Source organism: Nematolebias whitei, chromosome 10, assembly GCF_014905685.2.
Source record: "Nematolebias whitei isolate Nwh7 chromosome 10, NemWhi1, whole genome shotgun sequence".
Taxonomy (NCBI): domain Eukaryota; kingdom Metazoa; phylum Chordata; class Actinopteri; order Cyprinodontiformes; family Rivulidae; genus Nematolebias; species Nematolebias whitei.
The window spans coordinates 5477337-5490760 of record NC_056507.1 but is presented as its reverse complement, the minus strand read 5'-3'; the positions used below and the strand labels follow the sequence as shown (position 1 = coordinate 5490760).

The following is a 13424-nucleotide window of genomic DNA, read 5'->3' as shown; positions in this document are numbered from 1 at the left end:
TTAGGGTCAGGTACGTACTGGTAATGGTTAGGTTTAGGGTCAGGTACGTACTGGTAATGGTTAGGTTTAGGGTCAGGTACGTACTGGTAATGGTTAGGTTTAGGGTCAGGTACGTACTGGTAATGGTTAGGTTTAGGGTCAGGTACGTACTGGTAATGGTTAGGTTTAGGGTCAGGTACGTACTGGTAATGGTTAGGTTTTATGGTCAGGTACGTACTGGTAATGGTTAGGTTTTATGGTCAGGTACGTACTGGTAATGGTTAGGTTTAGGGTCAGGTACGTACTGGTAATGGTTAGGTTTAGGGTCAGGTACATACTGGTAATGCTTAGGTTTAGGGTCAGGTACGTACTGGTAATGCTTAGGTTTAGGGTCAGGTACGTACTGGTAATGCTTAGGTTTAGGGTCAGGTACGTACTGGTAATACTTAGGTTTAGGGTCAGGTACGTACTGGTAATGCTTAGGTTTAGGGTTAGATTATAAAATGAATGGAAATCAATACAAAGTTCCTGTAAAGACACAAAGACAAACTTGTTTTTTGTTTCTAGGTCATTAAACATTTATGTCAAATATCTTTCGAGAGCTTTAAAGGTCATGCTCATGTCTTTGTGAGATTTAGTTTTATTAGTTCCTGGTGATAAATATCTGAAAGATAAAACAACATCATTGTTAATCATTAGTGTTTGACACCGTTTAAATTGACCCCCCCCCCCCCTTACCTTGCAGGATCCCCGTTTCAGTAAGATCCTAGATAACCTGCGTCTGCAAAAGCGAGGGACCGGCGGTGTGGACACTGCGGCTGTGGGTGGAACGTTCGACATCTCCAACCTGGACCGCCTGGGACATTCTGAGGTAGAGAAACCAGTAGAAAGTCCACGGAAACAGGAACAGGAGCCGAGTTTGTTGGAAAAGAAAATTCTCGTCTAACTTGTCTCATTTTGGTTTAAATTGAAGCTCTTAAAACTGATCAAGAGCGATGGATGTTTAAATGCTCCCACTTTTAGTTTTTGATCATTTTATTATTGCCATACTTTTACGAGGCTTTTAAAAAGATTTTCTGCGCAGTAACGTTCAGCGTGTCATCCTGACTTTTAAGTTCCTGTTGTCCAGATATGGACAGGAAGCTTGAATGGTGAACTAAAGTTGACTGGTGCTTCTTGGAGACAGTTTTATTGTAACGTCCCACAATATATCTCATGTCATGACTATTTTATTTACTTTCATCTTAAAAGTAACTCCAGAAGGTTTTTGACAGCACTATAATAAGTGAATAAAATCCATCTTGGCAGAACCGGTTTACTATTTATCTGTAGTTTTATTTTAATTTCTTTCACAAATTACTTTCAAGCCAGGCCTGAGGCCCCCTCTTGCAATCATCAGAGGGGTCGGGTCAGCTGGACTTTCTTTTTTCTTTTTATTTTTTTATTACGAGACGTTTCGTCCTTCATCCAAAGGACTTCTTCAGTCCGAGGGGACAGTAGAGCTGTTTTCTGTCGTCACGTTGTTCACAGGCAGTGCAGATGAGATTCAGTGAACAGAGTGGGATACAAAGTGAAAACTGCCCCCCACCCCAGTTACATAACATTGTGTGACTCTGTATGTTGTAATGTTCGAGTGGGTTCAGTGCTGCGGGGTCATTCACGTCTCAGGGGAGCAGTCCCAGGGTGGGGCAGTGAGCTGAGGAATGAGGGTGGAAAGATAAAGGTTGATTATAAAAGCAGAAGCTGCTTGAAAGGACAGTTTAGTTGGAGCAGATTAAATATTAAAACTAAAATAAGAAGGTTTGTGTTTGCTTCCTTTTACATTTGAGCCTAGTTTTTATAAACGTCACCAGGTAGGTCCTCCTTTATGAGTCTGTGTCGTAGTCTAAACATCTTTTTGGTTTCTAAAACTTGAGGACGAAACAATTTGTTCATGGGATCTGTTTGTATCCGGTAATCTCTGCACTAGCCATAATCTCGTATCGATTCAGGGTTGCAGATTTCTTCTTATCTGCTGTCTCTGACTGCAGCCCTGACCTCTGCCTCACATGTTGTGCGCAGTAAAAAGTGCTTCAAGCACCAACGTAACGGTCTTTACGTCGTACTAACGTCTGTTTTAATTAATGGATGACCGTGCTAAGTGTGATGTGTTCCTCTCTCAGGTCCAGCTGGTGCAGACAGTGGTTGATGGCGTCAACTACCTCATTGAGTGTGAGAAGAAGCTGGAGAGAGGCCAGGACATCAAGGTGCCCCCACCTGTCAAGCAGTTCAAGTAGACTCCGGTCCCTCATCTCTACACACAGACTTCTGGGCACGTACACGTGCAAAAACACTCTGCTCAACGCCCTTAAATATTCTAGATATCTGTCCTTGCCTCATTTATCTCTACACCTGTCCTATCTTATCAGCCCCCCCCCCCCCCCCTGCCCCTCTATATACTCAATAATTTAATCAATAGATGTTATATGTAACTAAACAAAGTTAGAGTCCATGAACTTGGCTACGTTTAGCCCAAAGCAGAATATGAAACCATGCTCCAAGATCAGGTTCTCGTTTTGCTCTAAAACAGCAGCAGGCTGTGGGAATAGTGGGGAGATGTCATAATGGAGCAAAGATCTCAATCTGCATGGCCAAAGATTATCTCTGGCTTTGCCCCCAATCCACTCCTCAACCCAGCACACCCCCTTCCTGCTGCATGTCCCGACCTCGGCCCGTTTCTGTCCCTCCTGTGTGCCGACGGCCTGTTTTCTGGTGCTTGTGTAGTTCATCCAGCTGTGCTATGCTCTCCGTTGTGGATTGTGTGTACATAGTTTATTTTCAAACATTTGAATGTAGATGTTCTGACTGAACTGTGAAGACTCGTGTTCATGGCATTAAAATGTCCCAACGCACTGACGGAGTTGGGCTCTGTACCGTGAGCTCCTCAAGCAATACGATTTGAGCTGCAGCAGAATGTCTGCCTGTAGTGTCTTTTATTAAAGAAGCCATCTATTTAACAGAACCACCTCCTCCGTCTCATTCTTAACGGTTCTGTTTGGGCTTTTCAATGTCCAAGGGATTTTTGTCCTCAGCTTTAGGTAACCATGGTAACTAAGCTTTCAGATCAGGATGAAGATCGTTGTTGCCATATGACCGTCTTTACTTAGAGGCATAAATAAAATGTGTTTAATTTTTGGAGTACAGTAGTCCCTCGATTATCGCGGGGGTTACGTTCCAGACACCACCGCGATGGGTGAAAAACCGTGAAGTAGGAACGCTATATTTATTTTAGTATTTATATAAACCCATCCCACACTCTTACAATGTTCTGAACTCGTAAACCTACGTCATTTTAACAACAAGCGTGTATACTGTACAGTACTGCAAAAATTTTACTCTGCAGACCAGCAGCTCTGTTCCAGTTGGGCTCGGTTCCGGTTCTGCAGACCTACGCTGCAGCGACGAAGCCCACCGCCCCGTCCAGGTCGATGTGCACGTGCATAACTGAGCTTCAGGATTATTTGTGACTTTCCTGCCAGTTCTGTGAGCTTCAGAGATCGATCGTTACTTCTGACTTTGCGTTGCTAAACTTTCCCTCCATTTCAGCAGAAAGCAGTGGCTGGAAGCACTGTTGGCTTCTGGGTAGTGTAGTTCTTTTTGACTGGCGTTACAGTGTAGGCTTATTTTATTTTATTTTTACTTTTTTTTTATCTCGTCCCAATCACGTGAGTAATATTAAAGTTGACAATCGATGAAAAACCACAAAAGAGCGAGTCCACGAAAGTCAAGCCGTGAAGTAGCGAGGGACTACTGTAAGCTCGTTTAAAGATGGCCACCAGTGCTCGGGTACAACCTTAGCCAACACAAAACTGGCTATAAATCAATTTAGCAGATAGTTAAAATTTGATGTGGTAGTAGCTGAGCATCATCTCTTAACAGCCCACACAAGATCTAATATCCCATGAGTGCACATCATTGAAAAGGTTTAGTTATAACTTTGTCTCTTGGCGGGTGATACGCCTTCAAGAAATGCTAGGCCTTTAGTTTTGAGGGTTTTAATTTGAGGGTTTTATTTTAAAACTTATTTACATGAAGTTAACCTTTTCTTATAAGTCAGATTGTGTGGTGAACATTCAGAACGTCGAGTGTGTGATTTAAAAGTGTAAGGACGTCAGTGTTTGCTGTGCAGGGACTGTGGATGAATGGACATTTTTTCTGTTGTGATGAAAACAATCAAAAGATTTTCTGTCGTCTGACGGAACAACAAGGCGTTCGCTGTTTAGAGGAGTCCGCAGAGATGCCCATGTGTAGGTGCTGTGGGCCGTAAGACGTCAGAGTCTCTAGGTTCTGATGGCCTAAATACACCGGGTTTCTCCTCCTCCCTCACTCTGAGCCCACCAGTAGACAGAACATGTCAAAGTGCAACGCTATGGATGTCTCCTTTCTTCTTCTTCTTGTGCCATTTATGGCTGCAGTGCAGGCGGGTTGTCATGGCAACCACTTCACAGAAGCAATGGGGCTACGATGGGGGAGGGAAGGAGCTTTGTGGGTACAGAAAGATCTCCAGCGCCAACGTGTGCTGCACATCGAATGATGTTCTGGTTTCAATGAATCGCTACAGCGTTGGTTTCTGCAGATCACTTCCAGCGCACACGCACACACACACACACACACACATGCACAAATACACACTTCAGTCAGATCTGCACACAGACGTGTCCCGACTAAACACACAATGGGTGCTCTGAACTCATTTAGTTCTTGAATCGTAGCTGTTGGGCGTCATTTCCATAATTACAGCAAAAAGACCGAAGAGAGAGGCCGAGTTTAAAGTGGTGGTTCCCAACCCTGGTCCTTGAGGAACACCGTCCTGCATGTTTTAGTTGTTTCCCTGCTCCAACACACCTGATTCAGTGATGTAATTACTTACTCATGTTATGCAGAAGCCTGTTCATCACCCATTAATTAAAATCAGGTGTTTCAGAGCAGAGAAACAACTAAAACATGCAGGATGGTGTTCCTCAAGGACCAGAGTTGGGAACCCCTGGGGACCAGAAATGTGTCACCGTGAGAAGCATTGATGGACTTTCTGAGGTGATGACACATCAAAGGCCTGGCATTTCTTGAAGACATTCATGTCGCCCACCACCTTTCACACCAGAGTATGTGCTGAGGATGATGCTCAGCTACTACCACACCAAATTTCAGCTCATGATCTGTAAAATTAAGTTATGGACTTTTGTTGTTGTTTTGTTTAGTTTTCTAACTGCTTTGCTGTGGTGGCCATTTTTAGCTGAGTCTAAAACTTTAACCAGTTGTAGATGTACATCCGTGTAATAATTTCTGACAGTTTCATTAAAATCTTCCATGATTCGTGAGATATTTTGCTAACTGTGTCCACAAAACTATTATCACTGCACATTTTACTTGGACAACGAGCAATAAAAAGTAAAGAATAAAAAAAAAAAGGTGAACTTTTCCTACTAAAGTAAGTTCTTTACATATAAAGTGTCTTTATTTTCTGTTGTAAATAACAAAGCACCGTTGGACCTCATGTTTTATATTTTACAGATGTTGTATTATAATTGACTCATCCATCAACATTTAACTCCAAAACATCCAGACACCTTAAAAAATTAAAGGGTAGTTTATGTTCTTGGTGCTGGACTGGATAAATGTAATGAAGGAGATAAACAGGTGGTGAACCTTGAACACATCCTTTTATCTTCATCATTTTTTACTTACATTGGGACATTTAATAAAAGAATTTTCAGATTATTATTGTTTTTTTATCTGATTTTTGTCGCATCAAATCTTGCCACTGGTTCAAGTTCAAGAATCTTTATTATCCCCAGGGAGCAATTTGTTTCACAGTCAGTAAACACATGAAACATCCATATTAGACAAGACACTGAGACATTAAAATAACAGGAAGTCATCTCTGTTCGTTGAGAAGTCTGATCGCTACAGGGGTGAACGAGTTCAGTCTGTTCATTCAGATACCTGCAGCAACCTGAACTCACCATGGAGTGGTGATCAGGATCTGCCAGAATGAGCCTGGCCTTGTTCACTGACCTCGCCTTGTGTAGGTCAGGGAGGTTCTGTAGGGCTATGCCAGCAGTTCTGTTGCACATCTTGACGATCCCCAAGAGTTTATTCCCGTTTTTACATGTTAACGATCCAAACCAACAGATGCAGGTAAAGTTAAGAGACTCAATAAAACATTCTCATGAAAGTAGAATCAACATTTAAACCACGAAGCTTCTGATGGCCCTTCTTACAAAGTGAATTTGCATGGAGGTCAAAGGTCAGTTTGTCATCAAGAACAGTTCCTGCACCACCTCAGCAGCTTCACCGTTAATGACCACAGGAGCTGCAACTGAAAAGTTTTTTTTCTAAAACCAATGAGCATCTCCTTTGTCTTCGAAACATTTAATTTAAAAAGGAAGACTCGCACCATTCAGTGAAGTCCCGACCACAGGCCCAGGGTCTGGGGCATCGCTGCTGAGAAGGGACAGGATGACGGAGTCATGGCAAACTTTAAGGTGTGACACTGTGGGAAATGTCTGAGACAATCGTTTGTATGTTAAAAAGAAAGAACGCAGCCCTGAGGGGAACCAGTAGAGGACAGAAGGAGATCAGAGAGAACCCCGTTGACCTTCACCCACTGAGACCGAACAGTTAAAAAGTTCGTAAGCAACATATGAGGTCAGCGTCGAGACCTTACAGACACTGTAATTAACACAAACCCAAATGTGTTTAACATTTGATACGTCCAACAAGACATCTTAAAGCTCTTTCGAGAGCCCAGACTCTGCATCTTTGTTTAAAATGAGACTTCACTATGAAACTTTTAAGTTTTTATATTTTAGGAACACTGTTAAAGCTGTTAAAATACACAGTCAATGCTCTTGGTTTGATTTTTTTTTTGTATGTGCATCATCAGAAATAACGGCTAAACATGCATCACTAAAGGTCTACCGAATAATTTGTAATAAATTAGCAAAATCAGCAGAATCACGTTTTGTTGCCAACAATTGCCACAACATGGGTCGTTTCTTTACATTTGAATATTGACAAGCACTTAGGACGGGAGCAGCGTGTGTCAGACACCGAGTCAGTAAAATAACTGCTGGATGTAAACACGGTCTGAGAACGATGGAATCAGAGATGCCAGGTCCAAACTAAAGGTCAAGGATCAGAGTCGACAGAGGTCAAGTCGTTTCGTGGGAGGAAATTGAGCGGTGGAGAGTTAAAGTAAAAGTTGGAGGTAGGATCATATGAAAACAATCAGTTATTTTAAACTAATGTGCGAATTTCTGTAACCAATCACAGAATTTAGTTGTAAACAAAGATGAGGACTATTGCTCTTTTCCAACACAATTATTTATTTAGTGAAATTAACATCCAATCACTTAATGAAGTGCAAACTGTTGGAAGCAAAAAATAAATAAATTGAAATCAAAAACCTAAAGCAGTCATTTAATATCTCTTGGATGGACATAGTTTCACCACCAATCAGTAACTCGCTCTTTAAAATATGGCTAAATGTTTATTAGTAGTATTTAAGTTTTGGGACATCTGTTTAGCTTCAAACTAAATTCACATTTTTCTTCTTCACACTCGAGTCCTTCAGGTGATTTTTGCTTTTGTGCTTTGCTGCTCATCAGTCCAGGTTGGAGCAGTAACTTGTTGCCCTGAGTCCAGTCAGAGAGCTCCATCTGGTGGCTCCTAACACACACCGGCTGCTGGAGATGTCCAACATGCAGTTTGAAATCTTTCACATCAGCAATAACCTTAAAGGATCGACTGCTGCTGCATCCGCCTGTGACGGAGACCTGGAGGTGTTGGGGTCCAACTTTTACAACCAGAGACAGCCGAGAGTCGACTTCTCAGTAAAGTCAACCGTAATCGGACTGTGTGACGCTTCTAGAGAACAAGAAACCAGAGCTATATCCTAGTACAACTGGATAAAAGACTAAACAAATGTCTTGTGTTTGGAAAGGGTGGAGGGGAGCATCGTCAAGAAAAAGCCTCTTTTTTTTCCTCTTAAACAAACTAAAGTTTAAAAAACAAAACTCTTCTTCTGGAACAATGTTCAGACGAAATTAAAACTAAGATGTTTAGATCAGCACAAATCCTTCAAACCACCTGTTAAGCACAACAGTGGAGGTATGATAATCGGGGCTTGTTTTGCAGACACAGGACCTGCCCCTTGCAGTCATTTAGTGGAAAATGAACTCCTCTATAGGATTTTAAAGTCATATATGAAGCTGCCTGTCCAACAGCTGGACGAAATGGGTCATGAAACAGGACAATGATCCCAAACACGGCATCGAATCTACAACCGGACGACTAAAACAGGAAAAGATAAAGGTGTTGCCATGGTTTCATAATAATTCAGAACAAAAACAAACAAACAGGAGAACAGTGCAACATGACAGCTTAATAAACATTCATGAACTGAATGAGACTGTTGTGCAGTAGATGGTTATATTTATTAATTGCTGTTCTTTTTTTAAAAGATACTGCATCGTGGTAATACTAACGCTGATCCTGTTTGCTGCTTAGTTGTACAAAACAACGTAATATTTTGTTTGTTGTTGTTTATTGTATCTTATTTTATAGGAGATACCAGTACCTAGTGGTGAGTATTATTACCTATTCTCTTGTTTTTGTCTCATGTTTTAGGTATCTTCTGTACCTAAAACCTTAGACTGAAAGATGACTCGCTTTTAAACAACTGTTCATTTTAAAAACATGTTTAATTAAAACTCAGGCTATCAAAATAATAAATAACTAAATCAATTAAAAATCATAGCTAGTGGACAATGCTGAATAATATGTCAACTGTTACATCAGTTTTAGCTGGGCATGAAGACTGAAATGTCAGACCTGAGTTTGGACGTCACAGGAAGGAACAAGTTCAGTGGTGACCTTTAATTTATGAGAGAGGCATCAGGCATGTTACTAAAAGCTGCGGTGCAAAAAATCCTGGTGGCTTATGGTTTTCCACAACAGGCACATGTCACGGTTAGGAACTCTTCATCATCAGCTTTTAGAACAGTCTGGAGCAAACACACTAAAAACATTATTGTCATAAACACTAAAAATGCAGTTTAATTAACTTGTGTTTGCCACATTCTACAATCTCTGTTAGGAACTAACAGTTTTTACTAGAAACTGCTGAATGATGACTCAAAGCAAATAATCCATACCTGTCATTACTAAAGAAAATGTGTTTTGTTTTTTTTTACTTTAAATGTTGCTATATAAATACCTTTGGGCGGTAATTTTGATTAAATGACAGTTTGCCATTCATTCATTCATTCAACCTTTATTTATATAGGTTAGTCTTGAGCCACGGGGGAAATTTAAAAAAAATGGCACTTTTATAAACTGTCAATGTTATCTTTTGCATGTCATGAATTCTTATACTAAGATAAGATCCTGGGAATCAAATCTCCACATCTACGCAAACATCCAGGTTTTCGCACCTTTTGGATGACTTCAGGCAACAGGAGATCCTCTTCCGTATGTGAGACAGGAGCTTTGATTTTTGGCGGCTTTTGATTGGTTCAAACATGATGACGTTTTAAAGTCTGGCTTCTCATTGGCTAATGGTCTTGGAGTGACGTGGCAAACTGACCAATGAGACGCTGCCACACTGTGATGACGCGGAAAAAGTCCCGCTGGCTGTGAACATCTTCACCGCCTCCGTCCGCTTTTCTCTTTCTCTACGGTAGTCAGCTTCGGCCCTGTTCGAGAGTCCTGCAGCCTTGGCATTCAGCTGCTACAAAGAACCGAGACGGGGCAGCCACGGTTAACGTCTACAATCCAAACAGCTTGTGGGTAATTGAAGTGAAGAACCAGCTCAGTGTGCCATGTTGAGGCTGATCTTTTTAGTGGCTCTCGCCGGGTTCTCCCGGGCCAGTGATGTTCTGGAGTTCACGGATGACGATTTCGAAACCAGGATTGGAAGCCACGATTTCATCCTGGTGGAGTTTTTTGCACCTTGGTGAGTCCTTCGTGTTTCTACCGAGAATGTGTTCGCGTAGCCATGTTTAAGATAAACGCTACAGCGTTTTACAGGCTAGCATTCCGTTTGCAGAACTGTTTACATGTAAGTGAACTTAGATTCCCTGTGTGATTTATATATTGTTTGTCACTTGCATTTTTTTTAGGCTTTTTTGCTCCATTTGCATCGTATCGAGTTCGTTTTACTTAAACGAATCAAAACAATTCGTCTTTTTGGCCCGATACCAATTGTTAGCATGTTAGCTGGAGGCGGAAACGGACAAGCTAACTTTTCGTTCTGATTGCGGTTTTTAATTTAAACTGGTAGTTGAGAGTTCTCATAATTTACCAGTACAAGAACCTTTACATCTTAAAGCTGTGAAGTTGCTGGCGTTTTTAAATGTTGGGAATCTTTTCGTGTGCACACTGTACGCTATAAGGAAGTTGAGGGGCGTGTCCTTCAGTTAGAACTCTCTGATTGGCTGATCAAGTTTTGGTGTCCATCTCTGATTGGTCCATGGGAAGTGACGTGTTAACCACTGCGTTAAACTTGAATAAAATGAAACATTTTAAAGGTAAAATGGCATCCAATAATAATCGGATGTCAATTTTTGCAATTATGGTAATAAACTTGTGGATGACGTCATGTGCAGATAAACAAGTGACACTAACTTTAAATTTTTAAGAAAACTGCTATTCTGAGTGAAAACTCCACAAATGAAAAGCATGTAAACTAAATATTAACAGTTTAGTGGTTTTTGTCCAATCGTTTATTAAACCCTCCTAAATGATTTTATCTTAAGTATCAAATTTCACACTGTAAAATGAGCAGCCCCCCCAGGTCCTTCACCATGCTTTAATCTGACGTGTAACTTATTCTCCTGTTTGACTGGTTCAATCCTTATTCTAGGTGTGGTCATTGTAAACGACTCGCACCTGAGTACGAGGCAGCAGCCACACGTCTGAAAGGCATCGTCGCTCTTGCTAAGGTAGATCCGAAGTTCAGTTCGCAAAACCTTAAGTCGCTTTGTGCCCCGAACAGTCGAGCTTAAAGGTATCCATTTTCTTCTTTCTATTCTTTAGGTTGATTGCACAGCCAACAGCAACACATGCAGCAAATATGGTGTGAGTGGATACCCCACCCTGAAGATCTTTAGGGACGGAGAGGAGTCTGGTCCTTATGATGGTCCCAGATCTGCAGGTACTTTACACTTTTCTGAGATGACAAATGCAGTTTTTGTCTGCTTATTTCTGACACTTTATAATATAAATCCTTCTAAATGTCTACTGTTCCTTTTGTCTGCGTTGTTTTTTTTATTATTTCTCCCTGAAGATGGGATTGTTAGTTTTCTGAAAAAGCAAGCTGGCCCAGCTTCAGTGGAGCTCAAGACCGATGCCGACTTTGAGAAGTTTGTTGCAGATAAAGATGCAAGTGTCATTGGTGAGCGAAGTTTCTAATTTTAGTAGCTTTTTCTCTTGACGATGTGAAAATAAAATGCATTAGAGCTAAATAACAGAATCTTGGTGTACAACACGGTGCAGGCGTCACTGTAGTGCTGGTGTGATCTGCATCCTTTTGTCCTTCCCAGGGTTCTTTGCTGATGATAAGAGCACAGCACAGGCTGAATTCCAGAAAGCAGCCAGCGCCTTGAGGGATAACTATCGCTTTGCCCACACCAACTCTGAAGACCTCCTCAAGAGTCACAACATCGATGAAGAGTGAGTTCTTTTGGCGTTGCCCTTAAATTCAGATTCCTACAGTCATGGGGATAAGAAGTGCAGACACTTTTAAGTTTTAGGATTTTATACATCAGAACAATAAAAATGGTCTGATCTTTACCTAGTATCTAAAATAGTCAAATCTACATGCAGCATACTGGCACAAACGCGTCACGTCAGCTGTCGAGCAGGGTGATGGAGGGCTGATTGTTTGGTCTCCTTGTGGTCATTGAGTCAACATGAATCCTCCTGCGAACCAAATTGCTCAAACATGAAGCCGTCTGTCTGCCAGCTGGCACAAAACGGGACATGATGTAAAAAGACAATGATCCCAAACACGTCAAATCTACAACGGAACAAATGAATTTAAGCTTTATTTAAAAAAAATTGTTTTTTTTTACACTTTAGATGGAAGTAATTGTAAAACCAGATATGCAAGTTCCTAAAATCTCTCTTACATGACTGCACTGACTGCAACAAGTAACTATACACATAAAGTATATGTTACTTTTTGAGGAAACTACTGAACATTTGGTGTTTGATACATGCAAGATATGAATATTTCCTCTCTTGGTTTTCAGGGGCGTCATCCTGTTCCGTCCACAACGTCTCAACAATAAGTTTGAAGACGGCTCGGTGAAATTCGGCGAGGACAAATTTACCAACAACAAAATCAAGAGCTTCATCCAAGACAACATGTGAGTGTCTCAGAGCCACGTCGGTTTCAGCAGCAGGAGTTACTGTTCGCTTTTTATTTCATGTCTTGGCGCTCACAAGACTCTTGTGGAGTACCTGAAGTGTTTCCTCAGTGACGACACCGAGCGGGAAACTATAATTAGACTGTTAAGTTTTGCAGCCAGTTACATAATTATGTCATTGTGAGAGGAATATAACAGTTGGAGTCGTGATGAAGACACTAGCTGAGGCTGAAATACAATATTTTATAGTTTAACTCTAGTTTTGTTTTAGATGAGACCTCAGAATGTGTGAAGAGCTGTAAACGGCGGTTCAATGTTTCCAATAACTGTCATGTGGTCAAATTACAGCCACAGTACCGTAATTTCCAGACTATTGAGTGCACCCAAATATAAGCTGCGCCCACTAAATAAAAAAGTACATGTGTAGGTCACGCTTGTCTGTAACCCGCAGGTGTCCACGTTGTAACGAGATATTTACACAGAACGTTTTTAACCTTTTAGTTAAATACGTACTGGTAACATGCGCAAATACGTACATTTTTATTTATTGTTTTAACAGTGCCTGTAACATGGCTGGTTAAATAAAATAAAATACAGTAGCCTGCCAGGAAGTCGTTGATCGCTGTCTTCATAGACCTCCTGCGCAAGCTTGTGCTGTCGGGATCAACTGGCAGCACATGCAGGGGCGTACACCCCCCCCCCCCCCCCCCCCGTTTCATTAATCAGATTTTATTTTTTTATCTTTATACAAGTAGTCTCACTGAAACACACCCACCCACGAGCTATGCGAGTGCCGGGTGTGACGAGGCTAAACGCTTTGGCGGCTTGAAGCTCGTTAGACGGCAAAAAAATAAATCCATAAATTAGCCACAGCATTGTATAAGCCAGTGGTTCCCAACACTCGTCCTTGAGGAACACCGTCCTGCATGTTTTAGTCGTTTCTCCGCTCAGCATGGTGTTCCTCAAGGACCAGAGTTGGGAACCACCACGGCAAAATCTGTTCAAAGCCTGGGGGGGGGGGGGGGGGGGGGG

General features: G+C 41.5%; 2 protein-coding genes across 2 annotated transcripts in view; both read left to right on the top strand.

The window, feature by feature from the left end:
• ckmt1 (creatine kinase, mitochondrial 1) overlaps positions 1-2980 on the top strand; it is a 12980-nt gene extending 10000 nt beyond the window's left edge. The window contains exons 8-9 of the mRNA XM_037683266.1: positions 725-850; positions 2142-2980. Coding sequence (XP_037539194.1) covers positions 725-850; positions 2142-2255 — 240 coding nt within the window. The 3' untranslated portion in view covers positions 2256-2980. The remainder of the gene's footprint in view (positions 1-724; positions 851-2141) is intronic.
• A 6687-nt stretch (positions 2981-9667) lies between these two features.
• Positions 9668-13424, top strand: part of pdia3 (protein disulfide isomerase family A, member 3) — a 10049-nt gene continuing 6292 nt past the window's right edge. Inside the window, exons 1-6 of the mRNA XM_037682545.1 lie at positions 9668-9976; positions 10886-10964; positions 11059-11176; positions 11309-11416; positions 11565-11694; positions 12276-12392. Of these exons, the coding sequence (XP_037538473.1) occupies positions 9843-9976; positions 10886-10964; positions 11059-11176; positions 11309-11416; positions 11565-11694; positions 12276-12392 (686 nt within the window). The 5' untranslated portion in view covers positions 9668-9842. The remainder of the gene's footprint in view (positions 9977-10885; positions 10965-11058; positions 11177-11308; positions 11417-11564; positions 11695-12275; positions 12393-13424) is intronic.